Source organism: Brassica napus, chromosome C2, assembly GCF_020379485.1.
Source record: "Brassica napus cultivar Da-Ae chromosome C2, Da-Ae, whole genome shotgun sequence".
In the NCBI taxonomy this organism is placed as follows: Eukaryota; Viridiplantae; Streptophyta; class Magnoliopsida; order Brassicales; family Brassicaceae; genus Brassica; species Brassica napus.
The window spans coordinates 37254450-37276068 of NC_063445.1; the positions used below are offsets into that span (position 1 = coordinate 37254450).

Sequence of the window (21619 nt, forward strand, 5' to 3'; positions counted from 1 at the left end):
CACAAGGAAGTTGAATAAATCTTGAAGGAGTTAAGATGAAGAAGTTATCACACTTTCAAATCAGGTGATCCCAGTTTTCCTTTTTGGGAATATGACAACTTCTTCGTCATTCTAATCAAACATGGATGAATCACGATGTGAGAAGTTGTATTTGGATACATAGAGTAGTGGAGAATCACCAGGAAGTTGAATAAACCTCATAGGAGTTAGGATGAAGAAGTTATCCCACTTTCAAATCAGGAGATACCAGTTTTCATGTTTGGGAATATGACAATTTTTTTGTCATTCTAATCAAATCATGATGAATGTCGATGTGAGAAGCTGTATTTGGATACATAAAGTAGTGGAGAATCACCAGGAAGTTGAATAAATCTAATAGAAGTTAGGATGAAGAAGTTATTCCACTTTCAAATCAGGAGATCCCAGTTTTCTTGTTTGTGAATATGACAACTTCTTTGTCACTCTAATCAAACCAGGATGAATCTCAACGTGAGAAGATGTATTTGGATACACAAAGTAGTGTAGAATCACCAGGAAGTTAAATGAATCTCATAGGAGTTAGGATGAAGAAGTTATCCCACTTTCAAATCAGGTGATCCCAGTTTTCCTGTTTGGGAATATGACAACTTCTTTGTCATTCTAATCAAACTAGGATGAATCGCGATGTGAGAAGCTGTATTTGGATACATAAAGTAGTGAAGAATCACAAGGAAGTTGAATAAATCTCGAAGGAGTTAAGATGAAGAAGTTATCACACTTTCAAATCAGGTGATCCCAGTTTTCCTTTTTGGGAATATGACAACTTCTTCGTCATTTTAATCAAACATGGATGAATCACGATGTGAGAAGTTGTATTTGGATACATAGAGTAGTGGAGAATCACCAGGAAGTTGAATAAACCTCATAGGAGTTAGGATGAAGAAGTTATCCCACTTTCAAATCAGGAGATACCAGTTTTCATGTTTGGGAATATGATAATTTTTTTGTCATTCTAATCAAATCATGATGAATGTCGATGTGAGAAGCTGTATTTGGATACATAAAGTAGTGGAGAATCACCAGGAAGTTGAATAAATCTAATAGAAGTTAGGATGAAGAAGTTATTCCACTTTCAAATCAGGAGATCCCAGTTTTCTTGTTTGTGAATATGACAACTTCTTTGTCACTCTAATCAAACCAGGATGAATCTCAACGTGAGAAGATGTATTTGGATACACAAAGTAGTGTAGAATCACCAGGAAGTTAAATGAATCTCATAGGAGTTAGGATGAAGAAGTTATCCCACTTTCAAATCAGGTGATCCCAGTTTTCCTGTTTGGGAATATGACAACTTCTTTGTCATTCTAATCAAACTAGGATGAATCGCGAGGTGAGAAGCTTTATTTGGATACATAAAGTAGTGAAGAATCACAAGGACGTTGAATAAATCTCGAAGGAGTTAAGATGAAGAAGTTATCACACTTTCAAATCAGGTGATCCCAGTTTTCCTTTTTGGGAATATGACAACTTCTTCCTCATTCTAATCAAACATGGATGAATCCCGATGTGAGAATCTGTATTTGGATACATAGAGTAGTGGAGAATCACCAGGAAGTTGAATAAATCTCATAGGAGTTGGGATGAAGAAGTTATCCCACTTTCAAATCAGGAGATACCAGTTTTCATGTTTAGGAATATGACAACTTCTTTGTCATTCTAATCAAACTAGGATGAATCGCGATGTGAGAAGCTGTATTTGGATATATAAGGTTGTGGAGAATCACCAGGAAGTTGAATAAATCTAATAGAAGTTAGGATGAAGAAGTTATCCCACTTTCAAATCAGGAGATCCCAGTTTCTTGTTTGTGAATATGACAACTTCTTGGTCACTCTAATCAAACCAGGATGAATCTTGATGTGAGAGGATGTATTTGGATACATAAAGTAGAGGAAAATCACCAGGAAGTTGAATAAATCTCATAGGAGTTAGGATGAAGAAGTTATCCCACTTTCAAATCAGGAGATCCCAGTTTTCCTGTTTAAGAATATGACAAATTCTTCGTCATTCTAATCAAACAAGGATGAATCTAGATGTGAGAAGCTGTATTTGGATACATAAAGTAGTGAAGAATCACATGCAAGTTGAATAAATCTCGAAGGAGTTAAGATGAAGAAGTTATCACACTTTCAAATCAGGTGATCCCAGTTTTCCTTTTTGGGAATATGACAACTTCTTCGTCATTCTAATCAAACAGGGATGAATCGCAATGTGAGAAGCTGTATTTGGATACATCGAATAGTGGAGAATCACCAGGAAGTTGTATAAATCTCATAGGAGTTAGGATGAAGAAGTTATCCCACTTTCAAATCAGGAGATACCAGTTTTCATGTTTGGGAATATGAAAACTTCTTTGTCATTCTAATCAAACCAGGATGAATCGCGATGTGAGAAGCTATATTTGGATACCTAAAGTAGTTGAGAATCACTAGGAAGTTGAATAAATCTCATAGGATTTAGGATGAAGAAGTTATCACACTTTCAAATCAGGTGATACCAGTTTCTCTTTTTGGGAATATGACAACTTCTTTGTCATTATAATCAAACCAGGATGAATCTCGATGTGAGAGGCTGTATTTTGATACAGAAAGTAGTGGAGAATCACCAGAAAGTTGAATAAATGTCATAGGAGTTAGGATGAAGAAGTTATTCCACTTTCAAATCAGGAGATCCCAGTTTTCCTGTTTGGGAATATGACAACTTCTTCGTCATTCTAATCAAACCAGGATGAATCTCGATGTAAGAAGCTGTATTTGGATACATAAAGTATTGGAGAATCACCAGGGAGTTGAATAAATCTCATTGGAGTTAGGATGAAGAAGTTATCTCACTTTCAAATCAGGTGATCCTAGTTTTCCTGTTTGAGAATTTGAAAACTTTTTTGTCATTCTAATCATACCATGATGAATCCCGATGTGAGAAGCTGTATTTGGATACATAAAGTAGTAGAGAATCACGAGAAAGTTGAATAAATCTAATAGAAGTTAGGATGCAGAAGTTATTCCACTTTCAAATCAGGAGATCCCAGTTTTCTTGTTTGTGAATATGAAAACTTCTTTGTCACTCTAATCAAACCAGGATGAATCTCGACGTGAGAAGATGTATTTGAATACACAAAGTAGTGTACAATCACCAGGAAGTTAAATGAATCTCATAGGAGTTAGGATGAAGAAGTTATCCCACTTTCAAATCAGGTGATCCCAGTTTTCCTGTTTGGGAATATGACAATTTCTTTGTCATTCTAATCAAACCAGGATGATTCGCGATGTGAGAAGCTGTATTTGGTTACATAAAGTAGTGAAGAATCACAAGGACGTTGAATAAATCTCGAAGGAGTTAAGATGAAGAAGTTATCACACTTTCAAATCAGGTGATCGCAGTTTTCCTTTTTGGGAATATGACAACTTCTTCGTCATTCTAATCAAACATGGATGAATCCCGATGTAAGAAGCTGTATTTGGATACATAGAGTAGTGGAGAATCACCAGGAAGTTGAATAAGTCTCATAGGAGTTAGGATGAAGAAGTTATTCCACTTTCAAATCAGGAGATACCAGTTTTCATGTTTGGGAATATGACAACTTCTTTGTCATTCTAATCAAACCAGGATGAATCGCGATGTGAGAAGCTGTATTTGGATACATAAGGTAGTGGAGAATCACCAGGAAGTTGAATAAATCTAATAGAAATTAGGATGAAGAAGTTATCCCACTTTCAAATCAGGAGATCCCAGTTTTCTTGTTTGTGAATATGACAACTTCTTGGTCACTCTAATCAAACCAGGATGAATCTCGATGTGAGAAGATGTATTTGGATACACAAAGTAGAGGCAAATCACCAGGAAGTTGAATAAATCTTATAGGAGTTAGGATGAAGAAGTTATCCCACTTTCAAATCAGGAGATCCCAGTTTTCCTGTTTAGGAAAATGACAACTTCTTCGTCATTCTAATCAAACCAGGATGAATCTAGATGTGAGAAGCTGTATTTGGATACATAAAGTAGTGAAGAATTACATGGAAGTTGAATAAATCTCGAAGGAGTTAAGATGAAGATGTTATCACACTTTCAAATCAGGTGATCCCAGTTTTCCTTTTTGGGAATATGACAACTTCTTCGTCATTCTAATCAAACTGGGATGAATCGCGATGTGAGAAGCTGTATTTGGATACATCGAGTAGTGGAGAATCACCAGGAAGTTGAATAAATCTCATAGGAGTTAGGATGAAGAAGTTATCCCACTTTCAAATCAGGAGATACCAGTTTTCATGTTTGGGAATATGAAAACTTCTTTGTCATTCTAATCAAACCAGGATGAATCGCGATGTGAGAAGCTGTATTTGGATACATAAAGTAGTGGAGAATCACTAGGAAGTTGAATAAACCTCATAGGATTTAGGATGAAGAAGTTATCACACTTTCAAATCAGGTGATACCAGTTTCTCTTTTTCGGAATATGACAACTTCTTTGTCATTATAATCAAACCAGGATGAATCTCGATGTGAGAGGCTGTATTTGGATACAGAAAGTAGTGGAGAATCACCAGAAAGTTGAATAAATGTCATAGGAGTTAGGATGAAGAAGTTATCCCACTTTCAAATCAGGAGATCCCAGTTTTCCTGTTTGGGAATATGACAACTTCTTCGTCATTCTAATCAAACCAGGATGAATCTCGATGTGAGAAGCTGTATTTGGATACATAAAGTATTGGAGAATCACCAGGGAGTTGAATAAATCTCATTGGAGTTAGGATGAAGAAGTTATCCCACTTTCAAATCAGGCGATCCCAGTTTTTCTGTTTTGAAATTTGAAAACTTCTTCGTCATTCTAATCATACCAGGATGAATCCCGATGTGAGAAGCTGTATTTGGATACATAAAGTAGTAGAGAATCACCAGGAAGTTGAATAAATCTAATAGAAGTTAGGATGAAGAAGTTATCCCACTTTCAAATCAGGAGATCCCAGTTTTCTTGTTTGGGAATATGACAACTTCTTTGTCACTCTAATCAAACCAAAATGAATCTCGATGTGAGAAGCTGTATTTGGATTCATAAAGTAGTGGAGAATCACGAGGAAGTTGAATAAATCTCATAGGAATTAGGAAGAAGAAGTTATCCCACTTTCAAATCAGGAGATCCCAATTATCATGTTTGGGAATATGACAACTTCTTCGTCATTCTAATCAAACCAGGATGAATCGCGAGATGAGAAGCTTTATTTGGACACATAAAGTAGTGGAGAATCACTAGGAAGTTAAATAAATCTAATAGGAGTTAGGATGAAGAAGTTATCTCACTTTCAAATCAGGAGATCCCAATTTTCTTGTTTGGGAATATGACAACTTCTTTTTCACTCTAATCAAACCATGATGAATCTCCATCTGGGAAGTTGTATCCAGATATATAAAGTATTGGAGAATCACAAGGGAGTTGAATAAATCTAATAGAAGTTAGGATGAAGAAGTTATTCCACTTTCAAATCAGGAGATCCCAGTTTTCTTGTTAGGGAATATGACAACTTCTTTGTCACTCTAATCAAACCATGATGAATCTCGATGTGAGAAGTTGTATTTGGATACATAAAGTAGTGGAGAATCACCAGGAAGTTGAATAAATCTCATAAGAGTTAGGATGAAGAAGTTATCCCACTTTCAAATGAGGAGATCTCAGTTTTCATGTTTGGGAATATGAAAACTTCTTCGTCATTGTAATCAAACCAGGATGAATCGCGATGTGAGAAACTGTATATGGATACATAAAGTAGTGGAGAATCACATGGAAGTTAAATAAATCTCATAAGAGTTAGGATGAAGAAGTTATACCACTTTCAAATTAGGTGATACCAGTTTTCCTGTTTGGGAATATGACAATTTATTTTTCATTCTAATCAAACCAGGATGAATCGCGATGAGAGAAGTTGTATTTGGATACATAAAGTAGTGGAGAATCACCAGGAAGTTGAATAAATCTAATAGAAGTTAGGATGAAGAAATTATCCCGCTTTCAAATTAGGAGATCCCAGTTTTCTTGTTTGGGAATATGACAACTTCTTTGTCACTCTAATCAAACCATGATGAATCTCGATGTGAGAAGCTGTATTTGGATACATAGGAGTTAAGATGAAGAAGTTATCCAACTTTCAAATCAGGAGATCCCAGTTTTTATGTTTGGGAATATGACAACTTCTTTGTCATTCTAATCAAACCAGGATGAATCGCGATGTGAGAAGCTGTATTTGGATACATAAAGTAGTGGAGAATCACCAGGAAGTTAAATAAATCTCATAGGATTTAGGATGAAGAAGTTAAACCACTTTCAAATCAGGTGATACCAGTTTTACTGTTTGAGAATATTACAACTTCTTTGTCATTCTAATCAAACCAGGATGAATCGTGATGTGAGAATCTGTTTTTGGATACATAAAATAGTGGAGAATCGCCAGGAAGTTGAATAAATCTCTTAGGATTTAGGATGAAGAAGTTATCCCATCTTCAAATCAGGTGATATCGGTTTTTCTGTTTGGAAATATGACAACTTCTTTGTCATTATACAAAACCTGAATTTATTGCTTGTTTGAAATAAGTGAATCCGCAACGAAAGTTGGGATTCTATGATTTAGACATTTGATAGTCTCTGCTACGAGAGTTGATTGATTATTGATTTGAGTTTGTGTTCAAGAACGGTTCTTAATTAAACCCTTGATAGTTTGTCATGTATGCCATTTTGATTTACCTGCAAGTTTCCCTGAGTCTAGCACCCTTCATTCTGATAACTTACAACCGAATTATTTCTTATTTCTGTTTACTGCATTTCACCATTATGGTCCAAGCTTAACTAGAAAACCAAAGTCTATTGTGCAATCATTGATTCTTTATGGATTTGATCCCTAAGTACTGCAATCTATCTCATATTTAAGAGAGTTTCTCTAGGGTAATTTGAGCAGATCAATCAACAAAAAGCAGTCCATTAAGGTTCTTATAACAATATGGGTGTTCTTATACAACATGATCTATACATCTAACATCATAGCTTCTGTTATGATCTAACAACCAGACAGCAATCAATGCTAATCAATCATAATTCCTCATTTAACATGATATAAGAACATGAGAAAAATATGATTCGAAACACCTCACCTTATAATAGATCTGGAGCACTAGAACAACATATCAGTAACCGCCAACTACAGAAACCAAATACCACCACCACCCGGGACTGTTGTCGGCTTGGATTCGACGAGGAGAGAGAGAGCACCAGCGAGGAGAGAGAGGGAGAGGGAGGGAGGGAGGGAGGGAGGGAGAGAGGAGAGAGAGAGAGAGAGAGAGAGAGAGAGAGAGAGAGAGAGAGAGAGAGAGAGAGAGAGAGAGAGAGAGAGAGAGAGAGAGAGAGAGGGAGAGGGAGAGGGAGAGGGAGAGGGAGAGAGGGAGAGAGAGAGAGAGAGAGAGAGACGGCTAAGGTTTACAGATTCCGGGAGTTCTCTGCACACATTCGCTTCTAATTTTCTGATGGGAGAAAAGAAAAAATAGGTTCTTTATTTTTAGGAAAAGAGAAGAAAATCTTAGGTTAATAGACTGCAGTCTAAGCGGACGCCATTTAAAAAATTTGGACTTGGGTTTTGGGATGTCATATTATTTGTTTCAGCATCATTCTAGATATAATGCATTATGTTCATGTGGTGAAAGAAATTGGATCATAGTAATACATAAAACAATTAATGAGTTGTCGTGGTTGGTAATCATTCATCTTTCGTCTAATCATAGTTAATACGGTAGTTACCTCTTTAATTATCAGCTACGTTTGGGAAAAGAATCTTCAGCCTGGGATACTGAAAACTGTTGCGATCTCTTCTCATATGGGCGGTTGAAATCATGTGCTTTTATAATATTTTTTTTTAACATGACGGATGTGAGTGAAAAAGTTCGTGGGAACGTGGTGATTGCGATTTCTAATATTATTAAAGATTTATATAGGTTTCTAATACGGAATTTTTAATTCTCTTGATTATATTCTAATGTTAAAATGAGTTAGATCCCTCAACTCAGCTCGTACTCGTAGTAAACACAGGTCTTTTATGAGCTAGCTCAGGTTTTTTATGAGTTTTCATTTCATTTATTATATGAGTTTTCATATGTAAACTCGAACTCAGATCACCTACATCATAAGTTAAATGAGCTAACTCGCAATCAAATATAAAAATAAAAATTATGAAAATAATTATAAATAAAAATAGAATAAAATAATTTCATAATATAATTTAAAATTTAAATATTAAAAATCAAAAACGTTAATATTAATACTGAATAAAACCAAAACTTAATAATAAATTAAATAAAAGCTAAACTGGTGATCCAAAAATCTATTCCACATAAGAGTTTACGATGAGTCATTCAAAGTCTTCATTTATTCAAATCATAAAGATATATATATTCTTCATGAGAATCTTAGAAATATTTTGTTTTATATTTTCATTCTAATTTAAAATTTTGGTTTACATTTTCTTTTGCATTTTATATATTTTTAAAAAAAAATTGGTTTACATTTAATTTTAAAAGATAAATATGATTAATATGGAAACTATCTTTTCTTACATAAAATAGAAGTCATCCACAGACACATATATCTAAATAGTATAAAAACGACCAAGCTTATGAGCTAACTCGTGTTCATTAAAGATCGTTTATATAACTCGTGATCTAATTTAAACTCGATCATTAAACTTATTTATTAAATGAACCTAAAAATAGAGTTAATGCTCATTAATAATCGAAATGAGCCAGCTCATGAGCTATAACTCATTTTGACACTCCTACTCCTAGTTCTAACACATGCCAAGTTGATATAGCATTTGCAGCAAATCATTTGAAAAATCCAATATTTTTTTAATATGAGTGAATATAAAATATCTAAATAAATTAGTAACCAAACCAAACCACATTGTAATTTTTTGGTAGTTTAGATAAATTAGTAATGAATCAAACTAACCGATAAATTAATAAATAAAAATAATAGGTATGGTTGATTAACCCGAATTCCCAGTTCTACATGCACCAGTGAATTCTGTTTTTGGGTTTATTCCGGAATCCCACTAGTTTGCTCATGTTGACTGTATTTTTTATCAAGATAACGAGATTTTTTTTTGAAACAACTTAAAATCTTGAGAAAACAAAGCTTTTTCGACATTCACGTCAACAACAAGAAATCGCAAGAAACTAAATGTTCTATCCGTTGAAAAAAAAAAAATGTACTGTAAATATTTTATGCTAATATATCGGCCCTTGAGACAAATCGTACCAGAGGAGAGAGAGTTAGACTTGGATCAAGACGAGAAAGAATACCATTTTAAAAGGATCGAAGACCATCATTAACGCAGGGGTTAATGACGCCTCTTAAGGCAAAATTTTACAAAAAATAATAAAAAAAAAAAAGAAAAGCATAGACTCGCTTCTTCCGTAAGGCGTAGAAGGCCCGCCTCTTCGTTGACACGCGTCAAGCGTAGAGACGCTCTTTCTTCGGTTACGAACGCGTTCTCTCTCTCTCTCTCTCTCTCTCTCTCTCTCTCTCTCTCTCTCTCTCTCTCTCTCTCTCTCTCAGCTCTCTCAAAATCTCTCTCTGCGAAAGGCGATTCGGTTCTCCTTCGGTGGCTCTTGTCGGCACTGTCTCGGCGTCGTCTCGTTCAGTGGCTCCCGTCGGCGACCTCTCTCTCGCTGGTTCTCCTCGAGGCGTCGGAGCTCTCTCTCAGTTCCTCTCCTCAAATCGAAAGGTAAGCGGTTGTTCTGTTATTGGTTATGCATGTCTTAGATTAAGCATCTTCTTGGTCTGATCGGTTGTTTTTCTTTGTAGTTTGTTGGTTTTGTCTCTTGGTGGGTCTTTTCCTCCAAGATTTCAATCGGTGGTTCATCTCAAATTGAAAGGTTAAGCAGTTCTTCTATGGATTTTGCATGTGAATGATTTAGAATCCGTATGCTCTGTTGATTCGAAGATTTTAATTGTTGTTTCTGATGTTTTTGATTCGGTATGTTTCGTTTTAAGATTGATGGATGAAGAACATTTTGTTTGAATAAGTTTGTTTCAATTAAGAACAAACTGTTTTAAGACAGATGGATCAGGAATGGTTAATGCTATGTAATAGATTGCAGTATAATAGATTGATTACCCTTGATTTGTTAGTTGTTTGGCTTCTTTGTATGAAATACTTTTTGTTTCTGTCTTTCTGTTTACATATAGCAAGATCAAGGTTCATCGACCAAAGGTTCAGAGCAAAATTAAGGTTAGTGTTACTCTGTTTTTTGGTTGTGGAAACTAATTGCTTTAAGTTCCGGTTTGAATTGAATCGAGTGTAATAAATGTGTTGGTTTGAGTTAGAAAATGGTTGTGTGATAAACAAAATTGATGGCTAGGTAGAAAATGGTTATGTGATTAATAGAAGTGTAGTTTGTAGGTAAATGTCAATTCGTTTCTTCTCTGCCATCTAGCTAGAAGTGAATGTAGTAGATAAATGTGAACTTGTTTGTTGGTTGTCATCAATGCATCTGAAACTTCATTTCTTCTCTTCCTTTTCTGCAATCTATAAACACAAATTCCTCCTTCACTTTCTTATCATCTCCTTCATCGTTCTTCATCATTCTCCTCCCTATGGATTCTCAAAGGCAATCTTCTAGCTTTTTAGACTTACTAACCAGTCAGTTACCTAATAATGAAAACCCATCTCAGTTACTGAGTTTTTCTCCTAGTCCAGCCAATGAAAACCCATCTCAGTTACTGAGTTTTTCACCTAGTCCAGCCAATGAAACCCCATCTCAGTTAACTAGTCCAGCCATTGGAGGATATTCTTCACGTGCACAAACTGGTGAGGAGCGTAAGCAAAGGTGTAAGTGGTCAACAGCTGAAGACCTGGTCCTCATCAGTTCATGGCTTAACACCTCCAAGGATCCAGTAGTTGGGAATGAGCAAAAGGCAGGAACGTTTTGGAAGAGGATTGCCTCTTATTATAATGCAAGTCCGAAGGTGGTTGGTTTCACTAAGAGAGAGCCAAGCCACTGTAAGAAAAGGTGGGGAAAGATAAATGAAGGTGTCTGCACGTTTGTGGAGTCATATGACGCTGCATCCAAACAGAAGAGCAGTGGCCAGAATGAAGATGATGTTTTGAAGGCTGCACATGAAATTTTTTTCAACGACTACACGGTTAAGTTCACATTGGAGCATGCCTGGCGGGAGCTTAGGAATGATCAAAAATGGTGTGGGACTTATGGAAGTAATCAACAAAGTTCTTGTGCAAAAAGAAAGAGGGTGGGGGAACAACAATCTTTTCAGTCATCAACATCTATGCCGAGTGTCAATGGAGAGGCTTCTCCAACAGCTAGGCCTATTGGCGTTAAGGCAGCAAAAGCCAACAAGGTTAAAAGGGCAGTGGGAGAAGAAGAGAAGATTCTGCAAGGGTTTCAGCAAATGTGGGAGCTCAAACAGAAGGACTTGCAAGAACAGACCCAGTTACTGAATATGAAGAATAAGGTTAACAAGTCCAAACTGCTTGACAGTTTGCTTGCGAGAACAGAGCCACTTACTGAATTAGAAGTGGCTCTTAAGAATAAACTGATTAGTGAAATGTTAATGTAATCCTTTAACCTCGAGTGTTTTTATGTAAGATATTTCTAGTCAATGCTATCAATGTTGCTGTGAAATTGATGTGTTATATATATGTATTGTCTTATATAAGTTGATGTGTTATCTAGATTGATGTGTTATTTATATGTATTGTCTTTTCTCATCCGTTTCTGTTTTTTGGCTTTTCAAGGGAACAAGTGACACACATACAGAAATGGAGGCAAGAAAACCAATTATTTGTGGCCTCTCAGCAGGAGGCATCATACCACCTCTCCCACGAGAAGATACAAACGATGATGTTGAGGATATCCCACCAACTGAAGCAGAAGTGGTGGAGATATCAGATGAAGAAGAAGACGATATCGTGGAGTTATCAAGCGATGAATACAGGAGAAGTATGGGCTACTTGATTAGGGTGGAGGAAGAAGAAGATGACATTGCACCTGGGTTCAGAAGGATGGTGCAAATGATGCATGAGGAAGAGAAGAGGCTGACAGAGAAGATGTTCAAGGTGTTGAAGACGGGAATCAAGCTAGAAGAAGGACAATCCTCTACTGGTGATGGTAAGAGGAAGAGAAGAGGCTGAGTCCGTGACCGTCTTTCTCTCACATGGATCAGCTTTGTTGTACTGAGTATGTGACCGTGTCTGCATTGTCTTTGTCTTTGTTTCACATGTCTCTGCATTGTCTTTCTTTTTGCATTGTCTTTGTTTCACATGTCTTTGTTTCTTATGTCACATGGACTTGTAAGGACTTTTGTATTTTGTCTTTGCTCTCTTTCTAGTTCCCGTGACTGTCTTTGTATTAAAATCAATTTCAAGTAGTATAAAGCCTTCAAGCATCTCTCACTCTCTCGTTCACATATCACAACAAAACCAACCAACCAAGCTTTGTTCTCTCTTTCTCTCTAATTACCAAACGAAGCAACCAAGCTTTGTTACCAAACCAAATCACATTCCCTCTTCCCGTGTAAACCAAGCTTCATATCAACACTTATATTCCCTCTTCCCGTATTCTTACCAAACCCAAATCACATTCTCTGTTCTTACCAAACCAAGATCAAACCAAATCACAAACATGGCATCTTTTTCCGAAAATAATTTTGAAGATTCACTTGATGATTACTTTAATCAATATTTTAATCAAGCCTTTGAGACTTTATCCATGCGTCATCAAGAAGAAGGTAGGAAACAAAGAAAAAAACGGGCTTATATCGAAAGACATCGTGAAGAAGGGCACATTCGTTTATGGATTGACTATTTCAGTGAAACGCCAACATATCCTGAAAATTTCTTCCGACGACGATTTAGAATGAACAAGCGATTGTTCATGCATATTGTTGATCGATTCTCCAATGAGGTTGAATTCTTTCAACAAACGCAAGATGCACTTGGAAGGAATAGTCTCTCTCCACTCCAGAAGTGTACAGCATCCATTCGTGTCTTGGCATATGGTACTACGGCTGATGCTGTTGACGAATACCTCCGACTCGGTGAAACTACTACTCGGTCATGTGTGGAACATTTTGTGGAAGGCATAATATATTTATTCGGCGAGGAGTACCTAAGAAGACCAATACCGACTGATCTTCAACGTTTACGTGATGTTGGTGAGGCTCGTGGATTTCCCGGGATGGTAGGAAGCATCGATTGTATGCATTGGGAGTGGAAGAATTGTCCCACCGCTTGGAAAGGGCAATATTCACGTGGCTCGGGAAAACCAACAATCGTTTTGGAGGCGGTTGCTTCGTATTATTTATGGATATGGCATGCGTTTTTTGGACCTCGAGGTACCTTAAATGATATCAATGTTCTTGATCGTTCACCTGTTTTTGATGACATAATTAATGGTCAAGCTCCGCAAGTCACCTTCTATGTCAATGAAAGAGAGTATCACATGGCTTACTATCTCACCGACGGTATTTATCCGAAATGGGCTACTTTTATCCAATCAATTTCACTACCACAAGACCTAAAATCAGCTTTATTTGCTAAACAACAAGAAGCTGTCCGAAAAGATGTCGAGCGGGCTTTTGGAGTCTTGTAAGCTCGCTTTGCCATCGTTAAAAATCCGACATTTTTTTGGATAAAGTCAAAATTGGGAAGATTATGAGAGCATGTATCATACTCCATAACATGATAGTAGAAGACGAACGAGATGGATACACTCAATATAATCTTAAAGAGTTCCAACAAGAAGAAGGCACCGGAAGTTCACATGTCGATCTCGATTTTGATAGGGAAATGCCTACAAATATCGTCAATATGATGGATGCTCGAACTAGAATTCGTGATAACCCAATGCATGAACAACTAAAAGCTGATTTGGTTGAACATATGTGGACTAAATTCGGACACTTATGAAGACAACTGAGCTCGGATGTATCTTTCAAATTATTATCGTGATTTTTACTTATTTTGTTTTAATGTTTTGTATTAAATTAATGTTTAAAATGTTTTATTTTAATATGTTTTATTTAATAATTATAATTAATCTTAAAAATAATTAAGTTTAATTATTTTTTTTAAAAACTCCAAATTAAGAATTTACCATTAAAGCTACAAAAATACGTGTCTTTTAAGTATAAACTCTTAACTTTCATTAATTACTAAAAAATCATTAAGACCCCAAAGTTGGTTCTTGGGGTTAATGATGCTCTAATATTAAACTTCGCAGATCTCCCATTCTGTGATGGAAAGATAATTATAACAACAATACAGACCGAAATAAACAGCCAAAAAATACGAAACTGTCAACGTTTTCCGTTGGCATCTTCTCTGCAAAATCTTTCAACTTAATCTTGTTACTCTTCTTTTCTGGTTCATTAAAAGAACAACTCGAAGATTAATGGGTACGGGATGGCGGCGAGCCTTTTGCACCACCGCCCCAAGAAAGAGTGACGCGGTGGCCCCGGATCTTGACAAGCAACAAGCGGGCTACACTCTCAACTCCAACCCTAGCCCAAGAAGCTGCGTGAAGCTCGCTTTTCTCTCCGGAGGAAGTAATTCGTTGACTCCCCGTACAAGTTATAGTCCAAGCCTGGGCTGTCGGACAACGGATGCCGAGAATCCTGTTCCCACCGCGGAGCAAATCCCGACACCAAGATCGGCAACAAAGAGCCCCAGACTATCTTTGAAGGCCAGGTCGAACCCTTCGTCTCCTCGGTTAAAGCTTTCTCTGTTCCGCAACAGCTTCAAATTCCGAGTAAGAAACAGATGGAAGAAAATGGGTTACAACTTAAAAAAAAAAAAAAGAAATAAAATAAAATAAATAGTTTGTTTCTGATGTTTACATTTTTTTTTGCAGAGTAATTGTGGAATTTGTTTGAACAACGTGAAAACTGGGCAAGGGACGGCAAAATATACGGCAGAGTGTTCGCATGTGTTTCATTTCCCTTGTGTCACCGATTACGTCAGTAAACACGGCAAGCTTGTTTGCCCTGTTTGTAACTCCCTTTGGAAAGACGCTTCTCTTCTTACTCTTCATGGGAATGGAATTGAACCTCCCTTGGAAAACGCCGTTTCCATTGAGGAGAAGCGTGTTGTCGCCGTCGCTACTTCTCCTATAGCAAAGCCCATGCCAAAGCAGTCTCACAATTACGATGATGACGAGCCTTTGCTTTCGCCACGGTTTGTCACCATACCTGAAGCCAATGAGAATTGCAGATGTGAAGATGAGACTGATGTGGCTCAGTTCAAGGGATTCGTGGTAGACCCTAGCCCTTCCTTTGCCGTCAAATCTCATGAGATTCCGGCCACGGGTCGAGATTTTGGAAATGTGCAGGTGAGCTTGTTAACTGAATCTGCCGTTGTCACTGTTGGGTGTGGTTACGAGACCCGTGCAGTGGCTCTGCGAGTGAAGGCACCACCGCCTCTAGGTACAAGAGGGCGCAGGCTTTTAGATCCGTCTCAACGTGCGCCGGTGGATCTGGTTGTTGTAGTTGATGTAGGTGGAACCATGAACGGTGCAAAACTCCAGATGGTCAAACGAGCCATGCGGCTTGTGATTTCCTCGCTCAGCTCTGCTGATCGGCTCTCTATTGTCTCTGCTTCCTCGAAGAGACTCCTCCCACTTAAGAGAATGACAGAGAATGGAAAACGCTCCGCTGGAGTGGTGGTGGATGGGCTCCTTTGCTGTCAAAGTTCTAAGTTAAGCGATGGTTTGGAAAAAGCGGCAAGAGTGCTGGAGGATCGTAGGGAGAGAAACCCAATTGCTAGCATCGTACTCCTAAAGGACGGTCAGCCAATTTCGAGTAGAGCCAACACAAATCAAAGGTCCACAATAACCCATGTGGGGTTAACACGCTTTGCTCACATAGAGATCCCTGTTACTGAATATGGCTTTGGAGAGAGTGGTGGGTGCAGCCATGCTCCTGTCGAAGAGGCTTTCGCGAAATGCATAGGAGGATTTCTTAGCGTGGTGGTTCAAGATCTAAGGATCCAATTTCGAGTTGTATCAGGATCTGGACCATGTGAAATCGCAGCCATTTATTTATGCAATGGACAACCCACTTTGGCGAGCTCTGGTTCTGGATCAGTCCGGCTCGGGGACCTATACGCAGGCGAAGAAAGAGAGCTTTTAGTGGAGCTTACGATCCCATCAACGGCCAGCATGGTCCACCAAGTTCTATCAGTTAGAGGTCTCTATAAGGACCCTTCGACTCGGGAAGTTGTATACGGACGTGACCAATCACTCCGCGTTCCCCAAGCCGTAAGATCATCTTCTCCCAGTGTCGAACGCTTGAGGAGCCTCTTCATAATGACACAGGCAGTTGCCGAGTCTCGAAGGCTGGTAGAGTATGGGGAATGCACAAGCGCACACCACTTGTTAACGTCAGCGCATGCATTGCTTGGGCAATCAAGAATGGCGGAGGCGGCGGACTATACCAAGGTAGTAGAGGCCGAGTTGGTGGAAGTTCAGTGGAGGAGGCAGCAGCTGATGGAATATGAGAGTCAGCCCCAACAACAACACATTCAACAGCGGAGAAGAAGCGAAAGAGACACAACGATGATTTTAGTGGACGAAAACGGTGAGCCGTTGACTCCCGCGTCGGCATGGAGAGCAGCTGAGAAGTTGGCTAAGGTGGCTATGATGAAGAAGAGCGACTTGCACGGCTTCGAAAATGCTAGATTTTAATTTAAGTTTCTTTTCTTTTTTTTTTTTTTTTTTTGTCATCAACAATACAGACTCATACTGACTCTGTAAACCAAACCGGGTAATCCTCATCCATGTGAACGACGAAAGATGATTGCTTTCTAGCACTGCGTGCTAGACTATCCGCCTTTGAATTGTGCGTTCGTGGTACATAGATAATCTCTGATCGGGAGAAACTCTCTTTCAGGATCTTGATATCATCCAAATAATTTGCAAAAGCTGGCCATTCTTCTGGTTCCGAAACCATCTTCACCAATTGAGAACAATCTGTTGCAAACGTGACCTGAAATTGACGTAAATTCCTCATACATTCCATTGCCCATAGTAGCGCTTCCATCTCCGCATGAAGAGGCGAAAGACTAGCCCGAACATTCCTCGCCCCCAACAATCCATTAAAACCTTCCAAAGTACTAAGCCAACCTTGCCCTGAAAAAGTAACCCCCTCTTTCCACGAGCCATCTGTGAAACACCATCTTCCTGGGATCGACGGCAATATCATATCTATTATTGGTGGTGGCATCCTCTGGTCATTCACAACTTGTGCCTCAGCCCACAATGTCGATTCTGTTTCCGCCAATTTAAGCGTATCCATAGGGTCCATATCCAAATTGCTGAAAACTTTATTATTCCTAGCTTTCCAGATGTACCATAGTATCCATACAAACTGGTGATCCTCCATCTGTGGTAAAACTCTCCAGAATAGATGATCCATGTTTGTGAAGAGAGAACTTGTTGGGAAAATAGTTGGATTTGATGGTATCTTCGAAAGAGCCCAAACTTGGAGAGCTGGAGGGCATTCAAAAAACACGTGATTTATTGATTCCTCAGGAGCTCCACATCTTGCACAACAAATATCCCCTTGAATCCCCCTTGCTTGTAAATTCTTCCGCACTCCTATACACCCTGTCACTAGTTGCCATAGGAAATGTTTTAGCTTTGGCGAACACCGTATTTTCCAGCAGAAAGCCTTCAATACATCCACTGTGGGACCAATCAGTATTGGTACTCTTTCTCTATCTGGATAAATCCGCTCTACCTGATATCCTGATTTGACCGTATATTTTCCATTTTTTGTAAAGTGCCATCCATCTCTATCAACCCGCTGAGTCCTGCTTAGGGGAATACTTTCTATAAGTTTCGCATCCTGAGGGTCCACCAAAGCCCGAATTGCGTCTGAATTCCAAGTACGCGAGGTAGAGTCAATGAGGGACTCTACTGTAAGGTCCGGGTATAAATTATGTTGATTTTTATTAGCTGGTCTCGGGCGAGTGGTTGGGAGCCAAGGGTCATTCCATACTGATATAGAAGACCCTGATCCCACCCTTTTGATTAGTCCTTTGCTAACCAGAGATCTAGCAGAAATAATACTCCGCCAGCCGTATGACGGAGAATATGAACGAATCGGTTCCAAGGGTGAAGCATTCCTAAAATACCGGCCTTTGAAAACTCGAGAAAATAAGGTGTCTGGTTTCTCTATTAAACGCCATAACTGTTTACCAAGCATCGCTGTGTTGAAATCAGTGATATCTTTAAACCCCAGACCTCCATCCTCTTTGTCTACACAGACCTTGTCCCATGATTTCCAGTGTATGCCTCTTGTACTTCCCCCTGGACTCCACCAAAATTGTGATACCGCGCTTGTCAGTTTTTTCACCGTTGCTTTAGGCAATCGATAGCAGGACATCGTATGATTTGGTAATGCCGTAATCACTGTTTTAATGATCACTTCCTTTCCACCTTTTGTGAAAAACTTGAAAGTCCACCCATTGACTCTATTACTTAAACGATCTTGTATAAAGTTGAAAACTTGAATCTTTGATCCCCCCAGATTTTCTGGTAAACCAAGGTATGATCCCATTCCTCCAAGATTCTGAATACCCAAAATATCCCTTAATTCTTGTCTGACAGATTCTTCAATCTTATATCCAAATTGAATGGATGACTTATCAAAATTAATTAGCTGCCCTGAAACTGCCTCATATTCTTTTAAAATCTGAAGAATAGTTTGACACTCTTCCTTTTGAGCTTTACAAAAAAAAAGACTATCATCCGCAAAAAGCAAATGAGAAATCGATGGGCAAGCTCGAGCCACCTTCATTCCCGAAATTTGTTGCCCTCTCTCTGCCTTTTTTATATTTGCAATTAAAGCCTCAGTGCAAAGAATAAATAAGTAAGGCGATAAAGGATCTCCTTGACGTAAACCCCTATGTGGAACAATGAGGCCACGTGGTTGACCATTTATAAGAACCCGATATTGAACCGATGAAATACATTCCATCATCAATTTAATCCAATGAAGATCAAAACCCATTTTCTGCAATAAAGCCTTAATAAAATCCCATTCGACTCTATCATATGCTTTGCTCATATCCGTTTTTATTGCCATATACTTTCCTTGACATGCTTTATTGGTCCGCAATCCGTGAAACATTTCCTGGGCGATAAGAATATTATCAGAAATCACTCTTCCTGCCACAAATGCCGATTGAGTTTCAGATATGAGTAAGGGAAGATAAATTTTCAATCGCTGACACAAAACCTTGGAAATGATTTTATATCCGACATTACAGAGACTGATTGGCCGCAGTTCTGTCATCCTTGTAGGTCTCTCCGTTTTTGGTATCATACAGATATTAGTAATATTTAATCGTGCATCCATAGCCCCCGAAACCAAAAAATTATTCACCATCTCGACCAAATCATTCTTAATAATATGCCAGGAGTGTTGAAAAAATAATGCTGTCATGCCGTCCGGTCCGGGCGCTTTTTCTGGGTGCATCATAAACAAAGCCTCCTTAACCTCCTCCTCCGTCGCCATCCTTAATAGACGTTGATTCATCTGAGGAGTGATACCCGGTGTAATCTCTGTCAGGAAACTATCGAATTCCGATGGAGAGGTGGTACTAAATAAATCTTCAAAATAGCCTACTGCCACCTTTTCCACACCATTATCCTCTGTAATCCAATTCCCATTAGCATCATGTAATCCTACAATTCTATTACGGACCCTCCTTTGCTTAGTCCAAACATGATAAAATTTTGTGTTAAGATCACCAGAAGAATACCACATGTTCCTACTTTTTTGGTGCCAATAATCTTCTTCATCCTTATATGCGTCCTGTAATTTCCTAGACACCTCCAAAATATCCTCTTGAGATCTGTTATTATCCATTTGTACCTCTTCAAGTGCCTGTTGTAGCTCATTTATTTTTTCTTTTCCGTAGGGTGGAATATTTTTCCGCCATTTAGCAATTTCATGACGACAATTACTAATTTTTCCTACGATACTCTCTGCTCCCCCTCCTGATCTTCCTTCGCTATGGTCTAGCCAACCCATTGTTATTGATTCCAGGAGACCCGCTTGTCCAATCCACCTCTTATCGAACCGAAATTGTCCTTTCCTTCTGGGTACTTTATCTTCTAAATAAGCCACCACTGGCCGATGATCAGAAGCCACCATCCCAAGATACTCTGTAAAGGAACATGGAAATAGAGTATGCCACTCTTCATTTGCTAGAGCACGGTCCAATCGACATCTAACCATCACTGCCATTTTCCCTTTTCCTCTTCTCCCTTGCCAGGACCATTTATTTCCTTTAGCCGGAAATTCTAGTAAACCACTATTCCTTATCATGTTATTGAAAGGGATAAAAGAATCCGCACTCCTTATAGACCCTCCATCTTTTTCATGATTTCCAGTAATCTCGTTGAGATCACCAATAATAAACCAGGGTTCAGACCTCGCCAGTCCATATCTAGTTAACCGTTCCCACACGTGTTCCCGCATTTGTTGAACCGGGTCCCCATATACAAAGGTAAGGTAAACCGTTTTACCCAGTGCCTCCGCTTCCACATCAATCATTCGGTTGCTAGAATATAATACCTTTACCTGATACTCATTATTATAGAAAAGCGCTAATCCTCCACTTCTCCCCACTGGGTCTATTGTGACCAGATTATCATATCCAAAGTGAGCTTGCCATTTTTGGACAAACTCTGGCTCTTGTTTTGTCTCTGCTAAAAACAAAAAATCCGGCTTATGTTTATGCCTTATCTCGCTCAAATAGCTTAAAGTCCATTTACTTCCCATTCCTCGACAATTCCAACTCAATACCCGCATTTAAAAAATTGTTCTTTTTGTGCTCCGGAGAGCCTAGTTTATGGGTGTAATGATACCCTATATCCACATTCCAAATATTTTCCTTTATTTGTGATCCAAACCATTCCATAACAATCCAAAGTGATACCACTAATATGGTCCAATTGTTATCACTTATCCTCCATAAGAATGTAAAACCGGTTTCATAAGCAAAAGGAGATCTGCAATCTCGTGAACCGCAAGATCCAACTATTATATACCCATGAAAATCAATTTCATCATCACAGTTAATATCTACAGCAAAACAGTTTATTGCACCAAAATACCAATTTTTTACACTTGAAATACCTATTCGTTTTGAGGATATTAACGGCCTACTTGCATTGACAAATCGATACAACTCACTAGGCCCAAAAAAGAAACGTCTATACATATTCCGAATTGCGTATACGTTCCAATCAAACCAAACCCGGGGTTGACAATATAAAAAAACCCGCCACCTCCTTATTGAGATCACCAACGGTTTCCACACCTTTCCACGTCTAGAACCATTAATATTCATTGCCTTACTCTGCAAGTAACCACAAATCCATAACCCTCTTAATTTAATCTGAGCTAAAGTTTGCCATCGAAAAAATTCAATCGATATCAATTTACGCCAAGCCAAGATCAGCCCTTCCATTCCATCTTTCCACCATATAAAATTATAACTATATAAACCATAATGACAA

General features: G+C 38.4%; 2 protein-coding genes across 2 annotated transcripts; both read left to right on the forward strand.

The window, feature by feature from the left end:
• Positions 1–10667: 10667 nt before the first annotated feature.
• LOC106408041 (glutathione S-transferase T3-like) lies at positions 10668–11648 on the forward strand. The gene has a single exon (XM_013848874.1). The coding sequence runs from the start codon at positions 10668–10670 to the stop codon at positions 11646–11648; it is 981 nt and encodes a 326-aa protein (XP_013704328.1).
• Positions 11649–14280: 2632 nt separating this feature from the next.
• Positions 14281–17007, forward strand: BNAC02G29430D (E3 ubiquitin-protein ligase WAV3). Its single transcript, XM_013848075.3, has 2 exons — positions 14281–14839; positions 14942–17007. The coding sequence occupies exons 1-2, from the start codon at positions 14483–14485 to the stop codon at positions 16769–16771; spliced, it is 2187 nt and encodes a 728-aa protein (XP_013703529.1). The 5' UTR covers positions 14281–14482; the 3' UTR covers positions 16772–17007.
• Positions 17008–21619: the final 4612 nt, after the last annotated feature.

Bases quoted from the DNA above. Each gene is read 5' to 3' on its own strand.
- LOC106408041 (XM_013848874.1), top strand. From the start codon at position 10,668: ATGGATTCTCAAAGGCAATCTTCTAGCTTTTTAGACTTACTAACCAGT.
- BNAC02G29430D (XM_013848075.3), top strand. From the start codon at position 14,483: ATGGGTACGGGATGGCGGCGAGCCTTTTGCACCACCGCCCCAAGAAAG. The intron at 14,840-14,941 runs GTAAGAAACAGA...TTTTTTTTGCAG, and splicing joins GCAACAGCTTCAAATTCCGA to AGTAATTGTGGAATTTGTTT.